General features: G+C 44.8%; 1 protein-coding gene across 1 annotated transcript in view; it reads left to right on the top strand.

The window, feature by feature from the left end:
- The window catches only part of LOC120052115 (SH3-containing GRB2-like protein 3-interacting protein 1), a 79,409-nt gene that overhangs the window by 37,394 nt on the left and 19,654 nt on the right, over positions 1-22,361 (top strand). Inside the window, exons 2-9 of the mRNA XM_038998963.1 lie at positions 6,852-6,924; positions 13,017-13,041; positions 13,642-13,701; positions 14,008-14,074; positions 14,442-14,614; positions 21,359-21,380; positions 21,526-21,610; positions 22,013-22,149. Coding sequence (XP_038854891.1) covers positions 6,852-6,924; positions 13,017-13,041; positions 13,642-13,701; positions 14,008-14,074; positions 14,442-14,614; positions 21,359-21,380; positions 21,526-21,610; positions 22,013-22,149 — 642 coding nt within the window. The remainder of the gene's footprint in view (positions 1-6,851; positions 6,925-13,016; positions 13,042-13,641; positions 13,702-14,007; positions 14,075-14,441; positions 14,615-21,358; positions 21,381-21,525; positions 21,611-22,012; positions 22,150-22,361) is intronic.

Below are 22,361 nucleotides of genomic sequence, written 5' to 3'. Positions count from 1 at the left end.
CACTCTTTGAGTGACCAGACACCTGTGTTTCTCTCCTTCCTCAGTGTGTGCCATTCTTCACGACTCAGTATGCACAGGAGCACCCGTCTCCCCCTCACTGCTGCCTGTCTGTGTGGAGAGCCCTCCTGGCGGCCAGCCTGAATCTGGTTCACTGTGGATAAAGAGCCTCCCCAGCTGTCCCCCTTTAAACCAGCTTGTAAAACAGACCCTGCTTCAGAGAAAAAAACTGTCCCTGTTTCAGAGAGTGCAGAGCACCCTGAATGGGCCCAGTCCCCGGCTTGGGGGAAAGAGAGTGGAACAGTTTGTGTGTGTGTGTGTGCATCTGTGTGTATGCTTTCAATCATAGCTTTCTTGCCTTGGAGGGTCTGAATCAGACAGTCAATGTCTCCAGACTACAGTTAAACCCAGACACACGGGAGACATAAATACATAAAAGCCCACAACACTCTCATTGTGTTGCTTAGAATACAGAATGGCACACAACACTAGTGTCCCCATGCACTCCAGACACGCATGAAGCCAGAAACGAGCAAAGAACTAACAGGATAGCCAAGGTACAAACATCTAGTAAAGCACAGCAATAACAGAGCTATTGTAGAGTAGCACTGTAGATCACTATCAGTGGCCCCAGGAGGTGCAGTTGGAGTCTTGGAGAGATTCAATCTTCTCTATGCTACCTGTATTTCTAGTCTGTTTTATGCCTGCAGATTTTCCAGGGCAGCAAACTAGCAACAACCTGTCAAAGCCAAGATAACCTGCATTCAACTATTTCAACTAAGGCCTGATTACCTTTGGAAGATTAGTTGTGAGACTTGTTGTTTTGTTTTGGAATAGATCTCAAGATTTGGAGACACTTGTGGGGGGATTGACAGACACAGAGCTACCTTAGATGAAGATATATCAAAAGACGGCATAACAAGATATCAAAATGGAATTCAGAAAAACGATTGCTTTGCAGTGTATTTTCTCCTCCCTCTCATTGGCCCAGATGTCATCCATAGTTAGGTGGCGCTCCTGCTCTCTCATTGTCTGGGAGTTCCTGTGGCCTTTCCTTCTATTACATTACTGTGTCTTTAAGAGAGACCACTAATGACGTTAGCACTTCTGCTAGCTCTGGTACGGAAGCCATTAAGTCATTAAATAGCATCCACTAACCAGGCACTCTGTTATTTTCATATCCACTAATTAACCCCTACGCATGGGGAGGGAGGCCTTCATGTGTTGTCAATCCCAATGTCAGAGGACTGCATTTTGGCAGACTCTGTTGCTTTGAGCGTAGATACATGGCGTAAACACGTATTGCAGTAAATAGAGTTATGACCGAGTAAATGCGTTTAGAGAGAGAGTAGAACAAAGTGGTTGTGGTCGTTATTTCTACGGTTCAAATCAAATTGTATTAGTCACATCTGCCGAATACAACAGGTGTAACCTTACAGTGAAAAGCTTACTTACGAGCCCATAACCAACAATGCAGTTTAAAAATATATAAATAAATACGGATAAGAAATAAAAGTAACAAGTAATTAAAGGGCAGCAGTAAAATAACAATAGTGAGACTATATACAGGGGGGGTTCCGCTACAGAGTCAATGTGCGGGGGCACCGGTTAGTTAGGTAATATGTACATGTGGGTAGAGTTATTAAAGTGACTATGCATAGATGATAACAACAGAGAGATGCAGCGGTGTAAAAGAGAGGGGGGGGGGCAAATGAAAATAGTCTGGGTAGCCATTTGATTAGGTGTTCAGGAGTCTTATAGCTTGGGGGTAGAAGCTGTTCACTTGGCGCTCCGGTACCACTTGCCGTGCGGTAGCAGAGAGAACAGTATGACTAGGGTGGCTGGAATCTTTGACAATTTTTAGGGCCTTCCTCTGACACCACCTGGTATAGAGGTCCTGGATGGCAGGAAGCTTGGCCACGGTGTTATACTGGGCCGTACACACTACTCTCTGTAGTACCTTGCGGTCGGAGGCCGAGCAGTTGCCATACCAGGCAGTGATGCAACCAGTCAGGATGCTCTCGGTGGTACAGCTGTAGAACCTTTTGAGGATCTGAGTACCAATGCCAAATCTTTTCAGTCTCATGGGGGGGAATAGGTTTTGTCGTGCCCTCTTCACGACTGTCTTGGTGTGCTTGGACCATGTTAGTTTGTTGGTGATTTGGACACCAAGGAACTTGAAGCTCTCAACCTGCTCCACTGCAGCCCCGTCAATGAGAATGGGGGCATGCTCGATCCTCTTTTTCCTGTAGTCCACAATTATCTTATTTGACTTGATCACGTTGAGGGAGAAGTTGTTGTCCTGGCACCACACAGCCAGGTCTCTGACCTCCTCCCTATAGACTGTCTCGTCGTTATCGGTGATCAGGCCTACCTCTGTTGTGTCATCTGCAAACTTAATGACGGTGTTGGAGTCGTGCCTGGCCGTGCAGTCATGAGTGAACAAGGAGTACAGGAGGGGGCTGAGCACGCACCCCTTAGGGGCCCCTGTGTTGAGGATCAGTGTGGCGGATGTGTTGTTACCTACCCTTACCACCTGGGGCGGCCCGTCAGGAAGTCCAGGATCCAGTTGCAGAGGGAGGTCCTTTGCTTATTTAGTCCCAGGGTCCTTTGCTTATTGTTGAGCTTTGAGGGCACTATGGTGTTGAACGCTGAGCTGTAGTCAATGAATAGCATTCTCACATAGGTGTTCCTTTTGTCCAGGTGGGAAAGGGCAGTGTGGAGTGGATCTGTGGATCTGTTGGGGCGGTATGCAAATTAGAATGGGTTTAGGGTTTCTGGGATAATGGTGTTGATGTGATCCATGACCAGCCTTTCAAAGCACTTCATGGCTACAGACGTGAGTGCTACGGGTCGGTCATCATTTAGGCAGGTTACCTTAGTGTTCTTGGGAACAGGGACTATAGTGGTCTGCTTAAAACATGTTGATATTACAGACTCGGACAGGGAAAGGTTGAAAATGTCAGTGAAGACACTTGCCAGTTGGTCAGCGCATGCTCGCAGTACACATCCTGGTAATCCGTCTGGCCTTGTGAATGTTGACCTGTTTAAAGGTCTTACTCACATCAGCTGCGGAGAGCGTGATCACACAGTCTTCCGGAACAGCTGGTGCTCTCACGCATGTTTGAGTGCCATTTGCCTCGAAGCGAGCATAGACATAGTTTAGCTCGTCTGGTAGCCTCGTGTCGCTGGGCAGCTCTCGGCTGTGCTTCCCTTTGTAGTCTGTAATGGTTTGCAAGCCCTACCACATCCGACGAGCATCAGAGCCGGTGTAGTATGATTCGATCTTAGTCCTGTATTGGCGCTTTGCCTGTCTGATGGTTTGTCGGAGGGCATAGCGGGATTTCTTATAAGCTTCCGGGTTAGAGCCCCGCTCCTTGAAAGTGGCAGCTCTAGCCTTTAGCTCAGTGCGGATGTTGCCTATAATCCATGGCTTCTGGTTGGGGTATGTACGTACATTCACTGTGGGGACGATGTCATCGATGCACTTATTGATGAAGCCAATGACTGATGTGGTGTACTCCTCAATGCCATTGGAGGAATCCCGGATTATATTCCAGTCTGTGCTAGCAAAACAGTCCTATAGCTTAGCATCTGCTTCATCTGACCACTTTTTTATTGACCAAGTCACTAGTGCTTCCTGCTTTAATTTTTGCTTGTAAGCAGGAATCGGGAGGATAGAATTATGGTCAGATTTGCCAAATGTAGGGCGAGGGAGAGCTTTGTATGCATCTCTGTGTGGAGTAAAGGTGGTCCAGAGTTTTTTTTTCTTCCACTGGTTGCACGTTTAACATGCTTATAGAAATTTGGTAATTTAAGTTTCCCTGCATTAAAGTCCCCACTTCTAGGAGCGCCGCCTCTGGGAGAACGTTTTCTTGTTTGCTTATGGCGGAATACAGCTCATTCAATACTGTCTTAGTGCCAGCCTTTGACTGTGGTGGTATGTAAACAGCTACGAAAAATACAGATAAACTCTCTAGGTAGATAGTGTGGTCTACAGGTTATCATGAGATACTCTATCTCAGGCGAGCAATAGCTCGAGACTTCCTTAAATATCGTGCACCAGCTATTATTTACAAAAATACATGTCTTGTCTTACCAGATGCCGCTGTTCTGTCCTGCCGGTACAGCGAATAACCAGCCAGCTGTATGTTGATAGTGTCGTCGTTCAGCCACGACTCCATGAAGCATACGATATTACAGTTTTGAATGTTCCGTTGGTAGTTTAATCTTGCTCGTAGGTCATCTATTTTATTCTCCAGATTGCACGTTTGCTTGCAGAATGGAAGGAAGTGGGGGTTTATTCGATCGCCTACGAATTCTCAGAAGGCAGCCTGCCCTTTGGCCTTTTTTTCTCTGCCTCCTCTTCACGCAAATCACGGGGATCTGGGCCTATTCCTGAGAAAGCAGTATATCGTTCGCGCCGGGCTCGTCAGACTCGTTCAAGGGAAAAAAGGATTCTGCCAGTCCGTGGTGAGTAATCGCAGTCCTGCTGTCCAAAAGTTATTTTCGGTCATAAGAGATGGTAGCAGCAACATTATGTAAAATATATATTTTTTAAAATAAGTTACAAAAAACCGCAAATAAACAAAAAAACAAATCGGTTGGGGACATGTAAAACGTCTGCCTTCTTCTCCGGCGCCATTATTACAGTGGTGGGGGTCTTGCTGTGTGTGAGTCACTGATACTATATATGTGACACTTACTATGCTTCCTGTGCGTGTGTCCTGTGTGTGTGTACAGCTCCGCTGCTCCAGGGTATTATAGTTCTGAGGGTATTATAGTTCTGTGGCTGAGCCCTGAGGATGCAGGGGGGAATATGTTAGCAGGATCAATGATAGCAGGCCTGTCCGGATCGATTTCTCATTTGGGTTGTGACGGGTACCCACAGAAGCAAACCCTAGTCAGGGCAGGGTTAGGCAGTGACAGGTACCCACTACCCATAGGCCTACTACACTCTTAGGGGGAAAAAAGGGTTCCAAAATGGTTCTTCGGCTGTCCCCAGGAGAACCATTTTTGGTTCCATGTAGGGATAGGCTGTGACAAGCAACCACAAATCCAGCGGGGACAGAGGCTGTGACAAAGGCAGGTACTGACAGACACCCAGAAGGACAGAGGCAGCTGAGACAGGTAGGTAGGTAGTGACAGGTCTTCACAGCGCTTGTAGACAGACAGGGACAGGTATGCACTGATATAGGCAGAGACAGAGAGAGAAACAGACGTGCATAGCGGCATATTTTGACTCTTGTCGCGTATCTCTTGGACTGGTAGTTTCATTTGCATGCTACAGACGAGGCATGTTTAGACTGTGCTTTAGGAGATTGCATGGAGATAGGCTTCCTCCTCCCCGTGCTGTGTTGATTCTTCATTCGTCAACCATCGCATTTGTTTTTAATTCATGAGTTGAGCCACTGGTGTTGAATTCAAGCACTGGCCTAGAGGCTAGGGATAAAGATACAGTGTGTGTGTGCGTTCAAGGCTGCTTCGTGCAGACACACACTTCAAGGCTCTGGGTCCACCAGTGCGTGTCACACTGTAGTTGGAGAGGTACTGTGGAGGCGTGAGACGACAGACCGAGAGACATGAGAGAATGACAAGGCTTGAATACTGGGACCAGAAATGCAGGGAGATAACTGGGCCTTCATTTTGGGTAAGAATGGAACATTGGAAAGTTAATATGGCCCAAAAAATATATGCCAATTTCAGTCTCTGTTAGAGCTGTTAGAACGTAATCTTAACAGTCGCTGTACTGCTTCAATATTCTGTTCCAAGTCATTTCAGTCGGCTGCAGTCTCTTTGGTCTGCGGAGGACTGAATATGGAGAGCAATAAAGTTAGCTTCCCTTCTGAGTTCGTGTTTTAATAGTCTAGTATCACGGCAAGTTACATATCTCTTGAAGCAGAATACTCTTGATTTGTGTTTAATGAGAAATGTTTCTCTGCTTTGAATGCAATTATCTTATCAGCCATGCTCTGTTTTACTCTGTAAAATATTAAGTAAGGATAAATTATAGGCAAAGTAGGTGCCAGATTCCTCCCTACTCATTGGCTATACTATGAGTTATTTCTGTTGATGATCCAGTGTATTGATTTAGACTGGGTCGAGTCCGAATTTAGACTCGGTACTAATGGTGGTGTCAGTATCAGAGGGGGCCTTGACAGATCGATGATCAACAGAAAGGCATCCATATGCATTGGCCATGAGCACCATTTGAGATGTGAACGAATATTAGCCTTCACAGCGCGATAGTGTTGGCCTTCACAGAATGTTCTGCTACTAAATAATAGATGAAAAGCTCACCTTTGATCCACCGGACCATAGATCTGGGCCTCTGTTCTAACACCGGACAGCTTAACCTGGCTCGAACTCTATGAATACACAAAGATGGACACACACATACTGTACATACGGACACACACACACACACATGCACTATGTGTATACACAAACATTCATATGTTCACACATACAGTACATTTACATCATTTACATTTAAGTCATTTAGCAGACGCTCTTATCCAGAGCGACTTACAAATTGGAAAGTTCATACATATTCATCCTGGTCCCCCCGTCGGAAATGAACCCACAACCCTGGCGTTGCAAGCGCCATGCTCTACCAACTGAGCCACACGGGACCACAGTACCTAGACACGTTTTGATATAAACACACACACACACTCATACACACACACACACACACACACACACACACACACACACACACACGGCTCACAGCTGGGAGTTTCTGACTTTTGCTCTTTGATGCTGATGCCTGTTGATTGTGTGACTGTGTGTGTGAATGTGTTTGATCTGTTAACACACTAAACTGTGTCTCTCCTCTGGTTTCTCCTCAGGATTGAAAAAGCGTACCAGGAAGGCCTTCGGGATACGGAAGAAAGAAAAGGGAGACAAGGACAATGACTCAACGTAAGTCTACCAGTCTAACTTACACACACACACACACACTCGTACATTCATATACACGGCTGTCACCCAAAGATGATTCCACTGGCTGTGAACGTTCCATCGAGGGCGTTGAGGTTCTGTTGACCATGGACGTTTCGTTCCACCTGAGGAGCTCTACAGTTTGAGCCATAATGTCCGCTCATCCGAGGAATGTTGTCTTGGCCAGCTGTATGGCTGTGCCCATGCCTCTGTGAAACTGCCTGTAACTCTGGCTTCAAGGCTCAGCACTGTGATCAATCACTACCTGGACCTAGTCTTTTCTCTAATGCTGTTTGGGAAGTACCGATTCCCCTCACTGGGTTGTATGTGCATCCATGCATGATAGCTTTTCATTTTGATTCATGACATCTGATAGATGGGTATGAATCTGTTGCTGTGTGTGCGTGCATGCAAGTGTTTGTACCCAGTGATGTAGTGGTGTTACCCTCCACTACAACACTGTTTGTGCGTGTGTGTGTGTGTGTGTGTGTACTGTATGTAATTGTTTGCAGGGGAAGTCATCCCTTATACATCTTTCAAACCAATACAACTTTATCATCCCGGCAACTTTTTGTCGACTTTCTCTTATATATGAAAGGTATTGCCGGCAACAAAGCCTCATCTTTTATTTCCGCCAACCGACCTAGTCATGATTGCTGTAAAGTTCTGCCTACGGTTTAGTATGAAATGTTGCTGTGGCGGCATTGGTACACACTACGCTCTTAAGCTCTGGATGGTTGCTAGGCAGCGGCCATTACTTCTAGCGTCCAGGCAGTTCTAAAGTTTGCGAGGCGTGTCACTTCACCGGTCTCTTCGCATAGCCCACCACATGCACTGTTTTCTTAACCACAACGGTTACTGCGGGAATCTATCACTGAATGTCGAAGATATTGGAATAATGTAGGCTAATGCAATTGATGCAAATGGTTGATTACTGAAACACCCAAAGTCGTCCAATTGTTATAATGGGATTTGAAGCAATAGCCTACCCGCGTGTGGTCAGCTCCATTTTGCACCGCTTTGAGACAAGCGTGGGGACTCGTCTTGATAAATCAATCAATGTCCGATTTGTTTTCTTTTTCTTTTTTTTCTTCTTTCTTTTCACTGAATCTCAGTTTGGATATTGGATTGACTACAATTAGACTGTATAAATGTTAGCTAAGTTGAGGTGAGTGCTGCTCATGATCCAGTGGTGGGCCGTCAGGGCCTGCAAGGCCTTCTCTGCTGGCCTAAACATCATCAGAATATAATTTTTTTTTTAAATATATTTTCCCACAAATATGTATTAAATTATTCCCCAGAGTAAGAGTTATACTCTTCATTTCATAGCTTTCCTCTTGGTTGCACTGCTTCCAGCCCCAGGTTGAGATTTGGAGGGCTGGTCTTTATGTTAGATCTTTTATCCAATCATATTCAGCCATCATGTGTTGCCAGGGGTCTAAAATCTGCCCTCAGGCCTTCAGAATCAACAGTGCGGGCGCTTGTAGCTTATAGTGAAAATTTAGTGTCAACCAATCAGCTTTAGAGTTGGCTATTGTACGCCTGCTGGCTGGCCCCAGTGTTACACAGGAGCCAGCTAGCAGGCGTAGTGCATGCACGTCTTTTGATTGGATTACCAATATTGAGAGGCAGGTCCTATGGGCAGGTCTATGCAGATCTAGGAAACTGAATTTGATAAACGAATTAATTTGCGTACTACTAAGCTGTTTTTTCAACCCACAATGGCGGAAGGAGGAGAAGATATCGATTTGGTCGAGGATATAATTATAACGCCATTCTCAAGACGAACCTTTCAAGAAAAGTTAGACATTGTAAGGAGAGGTCGCCCGACGCCACAAAGTCTGTCACAGGCGGGAAAGGGGTTCGTTCGCTCGCCACTTTCAAAGTTTCAACTACGAGCGCTGTCAATGGCTCACAGGCTCCTTGGCTCCGAGAAGCACTGCAAACTGTACTGCTGGGAATGCCTATTATTTGCAAGTGATCGATTTGGTGTTTGGAGCCACACTGGCTTTGCAAACTTGAGTTGTCTAACCAAGGCAGCAACGAGACACCAAAGTGCGGCTGGGCACTTACAAGCAATGGTGCTTTTGAAAACTTTTGGAGACACCGGAGTGGATCTACAGCTCAAAGAACAAGCGCGCAGGGCAACGGAGCTGCACAATGAAAAGGTGAAGAGAAATATTGAAAAGACTCATTGATTGTGTCATGTTTTTGGGTAAACACTGTTTACCCAAAAATGTCAATTTGTCAATTTCAAGGTGACGCAACGCCTGGTTATACTGCGTTTCTGTCTAAATGTATAGTGTCTAGAGCCATGGCATCATAATGATGGTAATAAGAGGTGGATTAATTCGGGTGGGACTGTGTAGTACCTCACTGAAGGCCCAGGCCCCAGGCCCACGGCACGCCACTGTCATGATCATCTTGTCTAGTTGGATCATTTGTTAGCACTGATCAGAACACTTCGCCAGCGTGTTATGTACAGTAGGTTTAACAAGGGGATTATTTTTCTCTTCACTCGCAGTGGGTTAGTAGCCAAGGCCTACTCCCGACCAAAAGCATGTGACTTGTCTTAATCAATCAATGTGATTTTGTTAAACTGAATCTCCGTCTGTATGTTTGTTTAATTCTCTGATTGAGCAAACAAGTGGAGGTGGTATAGCTCATCAACAAAAAATGTAGCATGAATCAAATGAAGGCCTATTATTTTTTTGCTTGGTTGTGTAAAAGCAACTCCAAAAGCCTGCGGAGGTTGTTTTCTATCGGTATCACGATGAAGATACTCTCAATATAAGTATGATCCCACACTTGCTCCCTCACAAAGGGAAGTGAGGGTAGAAAAGCATTGGCCTCTGTTTACAGTGCATTAGGAAAGTATTCAGACCCTTTAAATTTTCCTTTTTTTTTTTACGTTACAGCCTTATTCTAAAATGGATTAAGATGTTTTTTTCCCCCTCATCAATCTACACACAATACCCCATAATGACAACGCAAAAACAGGTTTTAATTTTTTTTTGCAAAAAAAAGTATTCCGACTTTACTCAGTACTTTGTTGAAGCATCTCTCCCATTCTTCTCTGCAGATCCTCTCAATCTCTGTCAGGTTAGATGGGGAACCTCGCTGCACAGCTATGTTCAGGTCTCTACAGACATGTTCGATCGGGTTCAAGTCTGGGCTTTGGCTGGGCCACTCAAGGACATTCAGAGACTTGTCCCGAAGTCACTCCTGCGTTGTCCTGTTGGAAGGTGAACCTTCGCACAAGTCTGAGCTCTTGAGCGCTCTGAAGCAGGTTTTCATCAAGGATCTCTCTGTACTTTGCGCCGTTCATCTTTCCCTCGATCCTTACTCGTCTCCCAGTCCCTTCCGCTGAAAAACATTCCCACAGCATGATGCTGCCACCACCATGCTTCACCATAGGGAGGGTTTTGGCCAGGTGCTGAGCAGTGCCTGATTTCCTCCAGACGTGACGCTTATCATTCAGGCCAAAGAGTTCAATCTTAGTTTCATTAGACCAGAGAATCTTGTTTCTCATGGTCTGAGAGTCCTTTTGGAAAACTCCAAGCGGGCTGCCATGTGCCTTTTACTGAGGATTGGCTTCCCTCTGGCCACTCTACCATAAAGGCCTGATTGGTGGAGTGCTGCAAAGATGGTTGTCATTCTGTAAGGGTCTCCCATCTCCACAGAGGAACTCTGGAGCTCTGTCAGGGTGACCATCAGGTTCTTGGTCACCTCCCTGATCAAGGCCCTTCTCCCCCGATTGCTGAGTTTGGCCGGGCGGCCAGCTCTAGGTGGTTCCAAACTTCTTCCATTTAAGAATGATGGAGGCCAATGTGTTCTTGAGGACTTTAAATGCTGCAGTAATGTTTGGTACCCTTCCCCAGATCTGTGCCTCGACACAATCCTGTTTCGGAGCTCTACGGACAATTCCTTTGACCTCATGGCTTGTTTTTTTCTCTGGCATGCACTCTCAACTTATATAGACAGGATTGTGCCTCTCCAAATCATCTCCAATCAATTTAATTTACCACAGGTGAAATCCAATCATGTTGTAGAAACATCTCACGGATGATCAAAGGAAACAGGATGCACCTGAGCTCAATTTCGAGTCTCATAGCAAAGGGTCTGAATACTTATGTAAATAACGTATTTCTGTTTTTAACATTTAATGCATTTGCAAAAAAATTCAAAAAATCGGTTTTCACTTTCTCTTTATTGGCTATTGTGTGTACATTTATGAGATTTTTTAATTTATTTAATCCATTTTAGAATAAGGCTGTAACGTAACGAAATGTGGAAAAAGTGAAGTGGTCTGAATACTTTCCGAATGTACTGTACACTACATGACCAAAAGTATATGGACACTGCTCGTGGAACATCTCATTCCAAAATCATAGGATAATAATATGGAGTTGAGCTGATGCTATAACAGCTTCTACTCTCTGGGAAGGCTTTCCACACCTTTGGAACATTGCTGCAGGGACTTGCTTCCATTCAGCCACAAGAGCACAAGAGCAGCACTGATGTTGGGCGATTAGGCCTGGTTCGCAGTCGGCTTTCCAATGCATCCCAGAGGTGTATTTGCATTTTTTATGGATCCCCATTAGCTGCTGCCAAGGCAGCAACTACTCTTCCTGGGGTCCGGCAGAATTAAGGCAGTTCGATGGGGTTGAGGTCAGGGATCTGTGCAGGCCAGTTAAGTTCTTCCACACCAATTTTGACAAACCAAACTGTTGCCACAAAGTTGGAAGCACAGAATCGTCTATAATGTAATTTCATGCTGTAGCGTTAAGATTGCCCTTCACTGGAACTAATAGGCCTAGCCCGAACCATGAAAAACAGTCTCTGACCATTATTCCTCCTCCACCAAACGTTACAGTTGGCACTATGCATTGGGGCAGGTAGTGTTCTCCTGGCATCCGCCAAACCCAGATTCGTCCACCACTCCAGAGAACTCTTTCCACTGCTCCAGAGTCCAATGGTGGCAAGCTTTACACCACTCCAGTCAACGCTTGGCATTGAGCATGGTGATCTTGGCTTGTGTGCAGCTGCTCGGCCATGGGAACCCATTTCATGAAGCTCCTGACGAACAGTTCTTGTGTTGACGTTGCTTCCTGAGGCAGTTTGCAACTCCATAGTGAGTGTTGCAACCGAGGGCAGACAATTTATATGAGCTATGCGCTTCAGCACTCGGCAGTCTCGTTCTGTGAGCTTGTGTGGCCTACCACTTTGCGGCCGAGCTTTTGTTACTCCTAGACGTTTCCACTTCACAATAACAGCACTTCCAGTTGACCGGGGAAGATCTAGCATGGCAGGAATTTGACAAACTGACTTGAAGGAAAGGTGGCATCCTATGACGGTGCCATGTTGAAAGTCGCTCTTCAGTTCGGCCCATTCTACTGCCAATGCATGTCTATGGAGATCGCATGGCTGTGTGCTCAATTTTATACACCTGTCAGCAACGGGTGTGGCTGAAATAGCCGAATCCCCTCATTTGAAGGCGTGTCCACATACTTTTGTATATATAGTGTAACTTTTTCTACATGACAGCGGTTCCACACGTTGCCCGTGACGCAAGTTGTGTGGGAAAATTATAATTTGTATTTTATTCTGTTATATTTCATTTTATTCTTAGCCTACTATGTGTGTTGACTGTGATCAGGGTAGCTTATTAAGTGTGTCTTGTCTGTTTAAATGAACAAAATAGCTATTGATTTCATGTGCATGTCCATGTAGCATACGGGCTGCACAGACCAGTAACATAATTAGAATATGCCATTCAGTTCTTTTGAAAATGCTTATCCCGGCAGGAATGTGGTAAAAATGGGACTGTATGAATTGAGCTCATAATTTTTTGGCCAGATTATTATTATTTTTTACAGGTAACATGCCATAAAGTCTGTCTGTAAAGGGTATTAGAAGGCCCCTACATACTGCGGTTTTCCAGTGAGCTGCTTTGCTAATTGGCAGTGTGCTTAAGTGTTAGGAGAAAATATGGAAAGTGGATATCAAGATCCTTACTTTCTCTTTGCTCCCTCTCCCGTCCTTTTTTCTCTTTCTCTCTCTTTCTTTCACAGGGGCTCCCCTGACAGAGAAGGGGGTGTAAGTATCACAAAATCATTCATGCTTTATCCAATGGATTAATCGGTCAACTTGTTCAACTGTGAAATAGTTCACAATTATTGAATTGTGTTGTCAATAAAGATGCTTAATAATGTCATTGCTGGAAGGTGAAGACATGATTGCCTATTTTACAAGCTCGGTTTAATACTGCACAGTCCTTTAGGTGAATCAGCACTGTGACATTGGTGTCCCTTTTTTCATTGACTCCAGAATCAAATGAAATGAGTCTTATTGTTGAACTTAACTGTTTTGTGAGGTATTGAATTTCCTTACATGATTTGATTGTATTTGTATTCTCTGTATTGTGGACTCGACTGTCATCATCCAGGATCCCCAAGAGATTGAATCGGTATTGAACACTATTGGAGTCCCGTCTAGTGTAGGATATGTAGTTACTATAGACTCTACTCTACTAGACCTTAGGTAATCCTTAGGTGTATAGTTACTAATTGGGTTCATAGTTTCTGTATCGGTAGCATTGAGTAGCCAATCACTTAGCGTAGTAGTGCATGGGTTGAGTAATCAGGATCCTGATTGGTGGAATTGATTGTGATCGTGTCATTCTGTTTTCAGTCACAGAAGAAAGCCAATGGTGCGGCTGTCAATGGATTCTCTGGAGAGATCGACTGGGACAGATATGTATGGAATCATCTTCCTTTGAACAAGCTCATATAAAAAAACAAACCTATGATTATGTTACTGGCATACTCTCAAAGATCTATATGTCATGGACAGTAGATATTCTTCTGACCCTTCTGTTACTGTCGTTTCTAAAGATGCTGAGTGTATGTTAATGTAGAATCAATCGGTTGAGGTCAATTCCAATTCAATCAATTCAGGAAGTAAATTGAATTGACAGAATTTAAATGGAATTGAGCCCAACCCTGATCTCATGTTGTAAATACAGCGTGTGATGTTGATGTGTCTGTTGCCCGTGTGTTTCAGAACACCCCTACGGTGGACGATGAAGGTTACAGTCTCAGGCCAGACGAGGAGGAGGGGCCAGGATCAGATATCCTTTATCATCTAGCTACACCCTAATGGAGCTAGATATGAACTATTTCACACTACATAGTACACCTACACCTAATACGGTCTCCTGATTAGAAGCTGTTGTATGCTGTAGTATCTAGTATTTGGTAGAGTTGTAGATATAGAAATGGTCCGGAGTACAGAGTTTCCCCTAGTACAGATCTAGGATCAGCTTCCCCTCCCACAATCCTAACCTTAACCATTTAGTGGGGAAAATGCTAAACTGGCCTAAGCTCATCGTCTAGGGGCAACATCACCCTGCTCCTAGAAATACAATTGTAAATTACCTATGATCTTCAGCAGTTAAAAGATTACTGTCTTTAACGGCAACCCACCTGGCTCCAAACCACCCAAGGAACACTTCTTCTCCTCCAGCGAGTCGGAGGGAGAGGAGGACCACCGGAAAAAGTTTAAGATCAAGATTAAACCTTTACCAGCGGAAAGTGCCAGCTGTTTGGCCCCCTCAGTAGATGAACTCAAAGCCTCCATAGGCAACATAGCTCTGTCTCCTTCTCCTCTGGTGAGTCCCTCCCTCCGCCATCACTGCTCTGCCCTCACTGGAGCCATGGTGTCATTTTCTCTTACTGTATACTGTATTCTAGAATGTGTTTGAATTGTTGCGTCTGCTTGCTGTTCTGTTCCTCATTAAGACATTCTTTCCAACGTTCAAAACACATTTCTTACGGTCTCTGTGTGTTTCTCTGTCACACTGCATGTGTTTTCTCCTCATTAATCCACGTATATGCCTGTCTGTGAGTGAATTATATTATCTCAGAGGCTTTTTCCATCCATATACCTGTAGTAACAGTGAGCTAGGGAGAGAGACACTGGGGTTTGTTTACCCTCTACTACATAATACATTGCTGATGCTAGGGATGTTGGGGAGAGAAATGGTGGCTGGCAGGTCTTCAGCATTCTGCTGTGACCTCAGTGGACTACCAATTACTGGAGTGGAGTTTAACCCAAGGCAGATGTCTCTAAGCAGCCCACAGAAACCAACAGACACTGTGTTATTGAGTCTCATTATACACTTTAAACTGGAGAGAGAGTTCCTACACCACAATGACAACAACTTCATGAGAAACCATGAGATTCAAACCTACTCAAATTAAAAACATCACTTAAAACCTTAAATTAGCAGAGTGATCCAAATGAGGGAGAGGTGTTTAAGGAGTTTCTCTTTGGGATGGGGCCCCTCCCTTCCAACCCGCTCCACACCCGTCAACCCTTCTCTAGTGTCATACCTGGTGTAAATAATTCAGCCTGGAAAGTGGGTATTCACAGTGAGGCCGTGATGTATGCTGTACGTACGCAAAGACAGTCTCTGGTCATACGAGAACCTTACAGACTCAATAATTCATCCATCCACTGGCTGTAGAGCCGCTTGCTAGCCGTTAGCTCACTAACCTGGAAGAGTGAGCAGGTGTTTGGTTGTTTTAAGGTGTACCTGGCTCTCTCTGTGTGTAGAGGAATTTTACAATATAGATCAGGGAATAGCAGACAGTGGCTGTGTGGTTCTGAGTGTGGCCAGTCAGTCATAGAGAATTGTATTATGTCCTCCTTTCTGTAGGTCAAGTAATCACCTAAAACTCAATGTCAAAACCTTGTTCCAGAAAGGTCTGTCACTGTACTAGGTTAGGGGACAGAAAGGGTTGGAGACTACGTGCCATGGGTCTAGGAGAGAGCTTTAATGTAGAAGGATTTAACCCCAGGTCTTTCAAGTCCTTTAATATAGAGATGTATCCCCAAGCAACGGTTCTAACTCCCACGTCTGAATAGAAAGCAGTGCCACCTCTGTCCTATACTCTCCAGATTAAGTCTGTGCCAATTAGCATCTCCTCCATTTAGTAAAACCTTTCCAGTCTGTCCAGAGTGCTGGAACCTCTACCTTTTACCTAAGTCATGAATTAAACATGAGTCACATGCTGGACCCTCACTCGCCATTGCAACTGTGTGCTTACCCAGGTAGCCCTGGCAACGGTTACCAGGACATTGGCTAAAGAGAGCTGGGATAGAGAGCAAAGGTTAACAGGCTAAATTGAACAACGAGGTTATTTCCACATTTCCTTCCCTGGCTTTCTCTTGCTCCCTCATTTGATCTCTCCTGCATTCTCTCTCTCTCTCTCTCTCTCCTTCTCCCTTTCGCCTCTTTCTTTTCCTCCCTCTTTATCTCCCTTGACCTCGATGTCTCTGTATTAAAGTGGAATGTGTTGCTCTTAGAGGGGGATGGCTGTTGAGAAGAGAGACCGAGGAAGACGGGTGTGTGAGCAGATTATACTCCCATGGGCATTTCTGTACACGGCGCAATAGATGTATCCTTTAGATTTTCCCTTGTACTCAACAACAATCACTATTGATTAAACATCCAGTCACTCATCAGATCAAAGTTGCTTATCGATATACTGTAAATGGATGAACGAATGGGTGTGGAAAGTGAAATGGATGGACCAATTGGTAGATAGGGGATACTTATGCTCTCTCCGCGGCGCTTACGTAAATCAGAGTAGATAACTATTGCCACGCGTGTTTGTTTGGTCAGTCAATTTTGTGTCTACAGTAATTGTGGATGATCTACGCTAACATAGTATCCCCTCTGCCTCTTTCTCCTCTCTCTCTCTCTCTCTCTCTCTCTCTTTGTCCTGCCTCCTCCCTCTACTTTCCTCCCCTTCTACCTGCTAACTTCTGTAGAGGAGTAGTCCGGTAAGCCTGTTCTTGGCATGTCGTTGTCGGTTTCTTTTTCTCTCCTCTCTCTCTCTCGATGTCTCTCTGTTAGCATGAATTGCACACTTGCATGTCTGTTTTCTCCCTTTCTGTTTGTGATTCGGCATACTGACTTTTCTCTCTAAGGGTCACATTGAATGCCTGGTGGGTGTCCATTGGGTCCATTGTAATAGAGTATGAGAAATATGCAATAGCAATACAACACACTCAGATGTACTGGTGAACCAGGATTTGTGGAGAACAGGTTGCTCTGAATGAGAACCAATGGTTGTGGGATTTGGGACTACCACAGTACCAGCACGAAGACAGCTGCTGTATAGTGACCTTTGATAAGATAGAAATCTGGCTGCTTTCTCTCATAATATCCATGCACCTTTTGGCTAGCGGCTAAGACACAACAGCTCAGCAGATTATGTGTGCGGGGTGTGTGTGTGAGTATGTGCTTTTATTTCAGTTCCTCTGAGTAAGGTCCCCTGAATCTGATTTAAATTGAGGCTGTAGCAGTCAGTCAGTTGCATTCCACACGAACATAATGATGGGAAGAATTACAAGGGAGGTGGCGAAGGGCAGAAAATGATGCAGATATAAAAGGGAGATGGAGAAGGATACAGCTGAATGAAGCCACAGCAGGTCCACCGAACAGTGGAGAGGACAGGGCCAATTGGATCAGTCATTATGGGTTGTGGATGACTGTGATTTTCTCTCTCAACATATTGACATACACACCCATGCATGATCGCACACCCACGGATGAATCATCACGCTCACTCGCGTGAATGAGTCATCCGTGCTCCTCTTAAGCCCTTCTCAGCTCTCTGCTTTCTACTCCATTATGCATGGTTGATCTCGATAGCTGTGTTCAAGAGCATCAAAACCATAATGTATCATGGGCAAATTGTGACTGGCTGACTGATCTACAAATAATAAGGAATAGTTATTTATGATGCAAGGTGATTTGTAGATCAGTCAGTCGGCGGCCCAGTGTCTCACGTCAGATGCCATCACTTCTACGCGAAGCTCGTCCCTCAACTGATCTGTGGAACTCATCCCTAATTCTGAAAATCACTCCGCTCTCGGTAGATGACACACTGGCTACTACCGCAAACCATGTTCGATCAGCTGAGCAAACTTTCTCCTGCTAGCAGCCTATTGAAGGCTTGTTTGAATGGCCATACGGTAGCTATTTTGCCAGCTTGTTAATGAAGTTGTACTGCACCAAAGTTATGGAACTGTTCTCAGAAATCCGCATGTATCTGATAGCTGGCACTGTGCCTCGCTACTTTGAAACATGTTGCCAACACCGCAGAGAGCAGTCAGCTGTGTTGTAGAACTCCGCACACTAATCACGCCAGAACAGATGTCATGAAAACTAATTTGTGCATTACCTAAAACTTCAATACACTAGCTAGCGGGAGTATTCAGCATTGAGTGTGTGAACTGATGTTTCATATGGATTGATTTGAAACTGGTTCAGCCAGCAAGCAGACACAAGCTATCTGATATGCTAGCTAGCTAATTTTCGTGCACATTTCAAATTTCATAAATACAGTTTCTACCACCACAAAACATCTTAGCTAGATGTAGAGTTGGGTGGTGAAGACTACCCAAAATTAGCTACATGTTTATAGTTTAAAAAAAACTCTTGACAATGTCACCTTGGTAACATTTTCGAATGTTAGGACAGCATATTGTAGCCAAACATATTTTTAGCTATCCCATGTGCTTGCAAGTTATCAGACAGGTCAGATGTGAGACAATGTGGTTGATCTATTTTAAAGCACATTCAGGCTGTGGCTCATGCACTCTTAAAAAGCATGCTGCCATTTGAACTGGCACGGCTAATGATGGCACCACAGTCCTATAAAAATGTTGCAGCGCTCTGCTTGACCTGTCATTGCTCCAGTCACACAATGTTGCTGCCTCATTGCCCCGTCCACCAGGAAGTAGCCTACAGCTGAGTGCCGGAGCCCCTATACCAACATTTTTTATAAATAACCCAAGATAGACCACAGGGTGTCGTTTCCAACCGGAGCAAATTAAGTGCTGTGGGCAGGACAAGCAAGGAGGTGGGCAGGGCCAAGCACAAGCTACCGAGATCCCATTGGCGTGTTCTAGCATGTATTTGCATGTTTCATTTAGGGAACACCTACTCCTGTGAAGTGAGCGTATGCAATAACTCAATTCGCCATTGCACTCCTTCTAAAACAATGCAACTTTTAAAAAACTTTTCGAGAGGTTTAAGTCTACAAAACTTAGTGCACTCTGTTCGTAACAGATGATTGTGTAGCGGCCGGCACAGACAGCGGTGTGTTATGTGGTAGGCTATTAGTGGGTTGTGTTGTACTTACCAGTGTTCGCGCGGTCCGACATGCCAATCAACCTGCTATCTGCCAATCACAGGGATGCCTGGAATGTTCTGATGCTGGGCATCCTGGTGGTTGCCGGAGTGGCGTGGAGGGGGGTTGGGCAGGGGGATGGAGCATTGGAAGTTAAGACCAGGTTTAGCCATTGTTCTCTCTCTTATGTCTGGCCTTCACAAGAGAAGGTCACGGTTGGCTTGTGGGGTATCTTTCGTTTATTTGGCGTGGGCTACGGCCAAACAGTAGCCTGTGTAAAGTTGGGTTAATAAACCGTCAATTCGTAAACTCAACCCTCTGTCTAGACAATTGTTCCTTTATGATCTAGTCAGGTCATTTACAATAGTTTCGGGAGCAGAAAACTGTATTGAGCTCGAGTGTTTTATCTCTGAGAGAATTAGCAGAATATTGGCCAGGTTTCATCTAGCTCTAACTTCTCCCACTTTCTGCCACAGGATTTCCTCTCCTCTCACCAGATTTGGTGGTGAAAAGAACTTAAAGAACTTAAAGAGATGCTTCAGATGTATAAGTATCTGGCTCATTGTTCTCTCGTAGTGACATCACTATGACAGTTAACTACTGTACTGTACCTTTCTTTACCACTCTGTGTCTCTGGTGCGGCGATGACTAAGCTGAATTTCCATTACAGCCATTAATGGTGATGAATCTGGTTGGGCCTTTTGGAGAAGTCGGCTACTGGTTCTAACTGACTGAGTGTAACTGTTGTGTTGTGAGTGTAACTGTTGTGTTGTGAGTGTAACTGTTGTGTTGGGAGTGAAACTGTTGTGTTGGGAGTGAAACTGTTGTGTTGGGAATGTAACTGTATTAATTTGGAGAGGTGTGCTTTACTGATTCATCACTCTCTGACCAGGTATCTCTTCTCTCTTCCTTTTTGCTGGTCATAGAGACGTAGCCCGGTAAGTGTCCCACCATTCTATGTCTGTCCCTGGGGTAAATTACAAACGCTTCTTCTCACTCTGCTTCCTGTAACCTGCTGGAGGAGTGGAGGGGAGAAGGTTGCGGTGGAGTTGACAGTTGAAACAGATCAGGAAAATATTGCTAATTTTTCACCCAGTCTCTGGGTGAATCTGAATAGTCTTTCCTTGATTCCTCATAGCCTCTGTCTTCGCCGCCTCCTTGCTTCCTTCTGATATATTAAGGAGCTGGGTAGAAGAAGGGATGACACGACGCAAGAAATTGAGAAAGGGCATTTGAGATTCAGCCCATCTGTCGACAGCTGGACCCTTTGATCTCTCACTTCAGACCCGCATTCTAGTGATTCCTCTGCTCCTCTCTCACTCTCCCTCCTCCCTTCTCCCTCTATTTTCCTTCTTATCGTGTCTCTTTGAGAGTTATTTCATGCACTGTATTCTCACTAAAAAGCAGCACTCTCTGTCTTGGTCTCTTGCTCTTTTTATCTCTCCCTGCTCTCTCTTTCTCTCATTTTCTCTCTCTTTACCTCTGAGTTTCTCTCTGTCTCTCTCACCATGTTTCTGTATCTCTCTCTCTCATTACACAATCTCATCTGTATTATATATCTGTCCCTCTCAATTTTGTGCAGGGTGTGTAATGTTTTGGGCTTACACGAGGCTTCAAAGACCTACTCTTTCTATCTGTCTCTGACAGCTTTCTGTGACCACTGAACTCCCACTATGCACTGAGTGCACAAAACATTATGAACACCTGCTTTTTCCATGACATAGACTGACCAGGTGAATCCGGGTGAAAGCCTTGATCCCTTATTGATGTCACCTGTTAAATCCACTTCAGTCAGTGTAGATGAAGGGTAGTAGACCTGGTAAATAATTATTTTTAAACCTTAAGACAATTGAGACATGGATGGTGTACTGTACTGAAGCCAATTGCTCCTAGATTGTTCCACAGTATTTCTGCGTGAGGTAGAGAGAACAGACCTAGTGGATCTCCACTTCCCTGTGGAGACAGTTGCTAAGTCAGCCCAGCCAATGCTCTCATCCGATTAGCTCATTCTTAGGCTACGGAGACCATTTTCTGACCTAGTGGATAGGCTCCCTCCTGGGAATAATGTATCTAATGTGCACATTAACACAGTGTGACTCATGGATTTTTAAAACCCTTTAATATTTCCATATGAGTCATTTGAGTGTGAAATGTAATGTGTGATATGTTTTCTTGTCTTTTTTCAAATGTATGTGTTTTTATTATAGGGGTTGATGACAAAGGACTCTGGTAAGTACCTAAGTTGTCTCCTCTTGTCTTGTTGTTTAAAGCTAAAGCCTCAGGTGAAAAGCCAAGTCACTGATTAGCTTCAATGTGTTTCAGTGTGTATGATGAGTCAGTTGAGGGTAACGACTGTGAACGAATCTCTCCTCAGGTGAAGAGATACAGGTAGCTCGGCCAAGACGTCCTGCACCCATTGAGGTCCCCACATTGGCAGCCCCGGCGCTACAAGTCCCCAGGTACGTCTTTATCTGTTGCCCACTGACCTGTTACAGACTTGCCCCAGGTGCTGTGGCTGTGTAGTCATCCACTGGTCTGTACATCCGTAGTTTTACATGAACCTCTTGTTGACTTCCAGTCTCTGATGACAATCAGCAGTCACTGATTTAGTAACGTTAATTCGGGAAGCTGATACATCCCCTTCCTTCCCTTATGACATGAATGCATCTCTTGTTGTAGTGTGCTGAGTGAGGTGACTGAAGCATGTTTGTCTTAGTTTCTGTGGTCGACTGATCGTCTGACTCGTCCTGCTATCCCTGTCTATCCTTATCTCCATCCCTCAGCAGTAAGAAAGCCACAGTACCAGAGAATGCTACAGCCTACTAACCCTGTCTGTCTGTCCCTCTTTATGTCCCTCCCAGAAGTAAGAGAGCCCCAGCAGTACCAGTACCAGAGAAGAAAGCAGTACCAGAGAAGAAAGCCGCACCAGTACCAGAGGACACTGCAGCCTTATTTGGGCCTCCGCTGGAGACAGCCTTCGGAGAGCAGAAAACTGAAGGTACATCAACTTTCTTTGATGTTTGTTTGGTGTGTGTGTGTGTGCGCGCGCTGAGTGATTTAACCAGCATCGACATTGGTTCAATTACTTGAATTGCATTTAGTTAGTATTTTTTTTGTGAGATCAACTCGCCGTTTCTCTAGAAAGAAATCCAAGCAAGCACGAGAGAAATCAGATCAGGAACAAACTCTGGGATGCTATAGGAATTTGTA

This window comes from Salvelinus namaycush, chromosome 8 (genome assembly GCF_016432855.1).
Source record: "Salvelinus namaycush isolate Seneca chromosome 8, SaNama_1.0, whole genome shotgun sequence".
Lineage (NCBI taxonomy): Eukaryota > Metazoa > Chordata > Actinopteri > Salmoniformes > Salmonidae > Salvelinus > Salvelinus namaycush.
The sequence above is the reverse complement of the archived record's forward strand: the minus strand, read 5'-3'. Positions and strand labels throughout refer to the sequence as shown.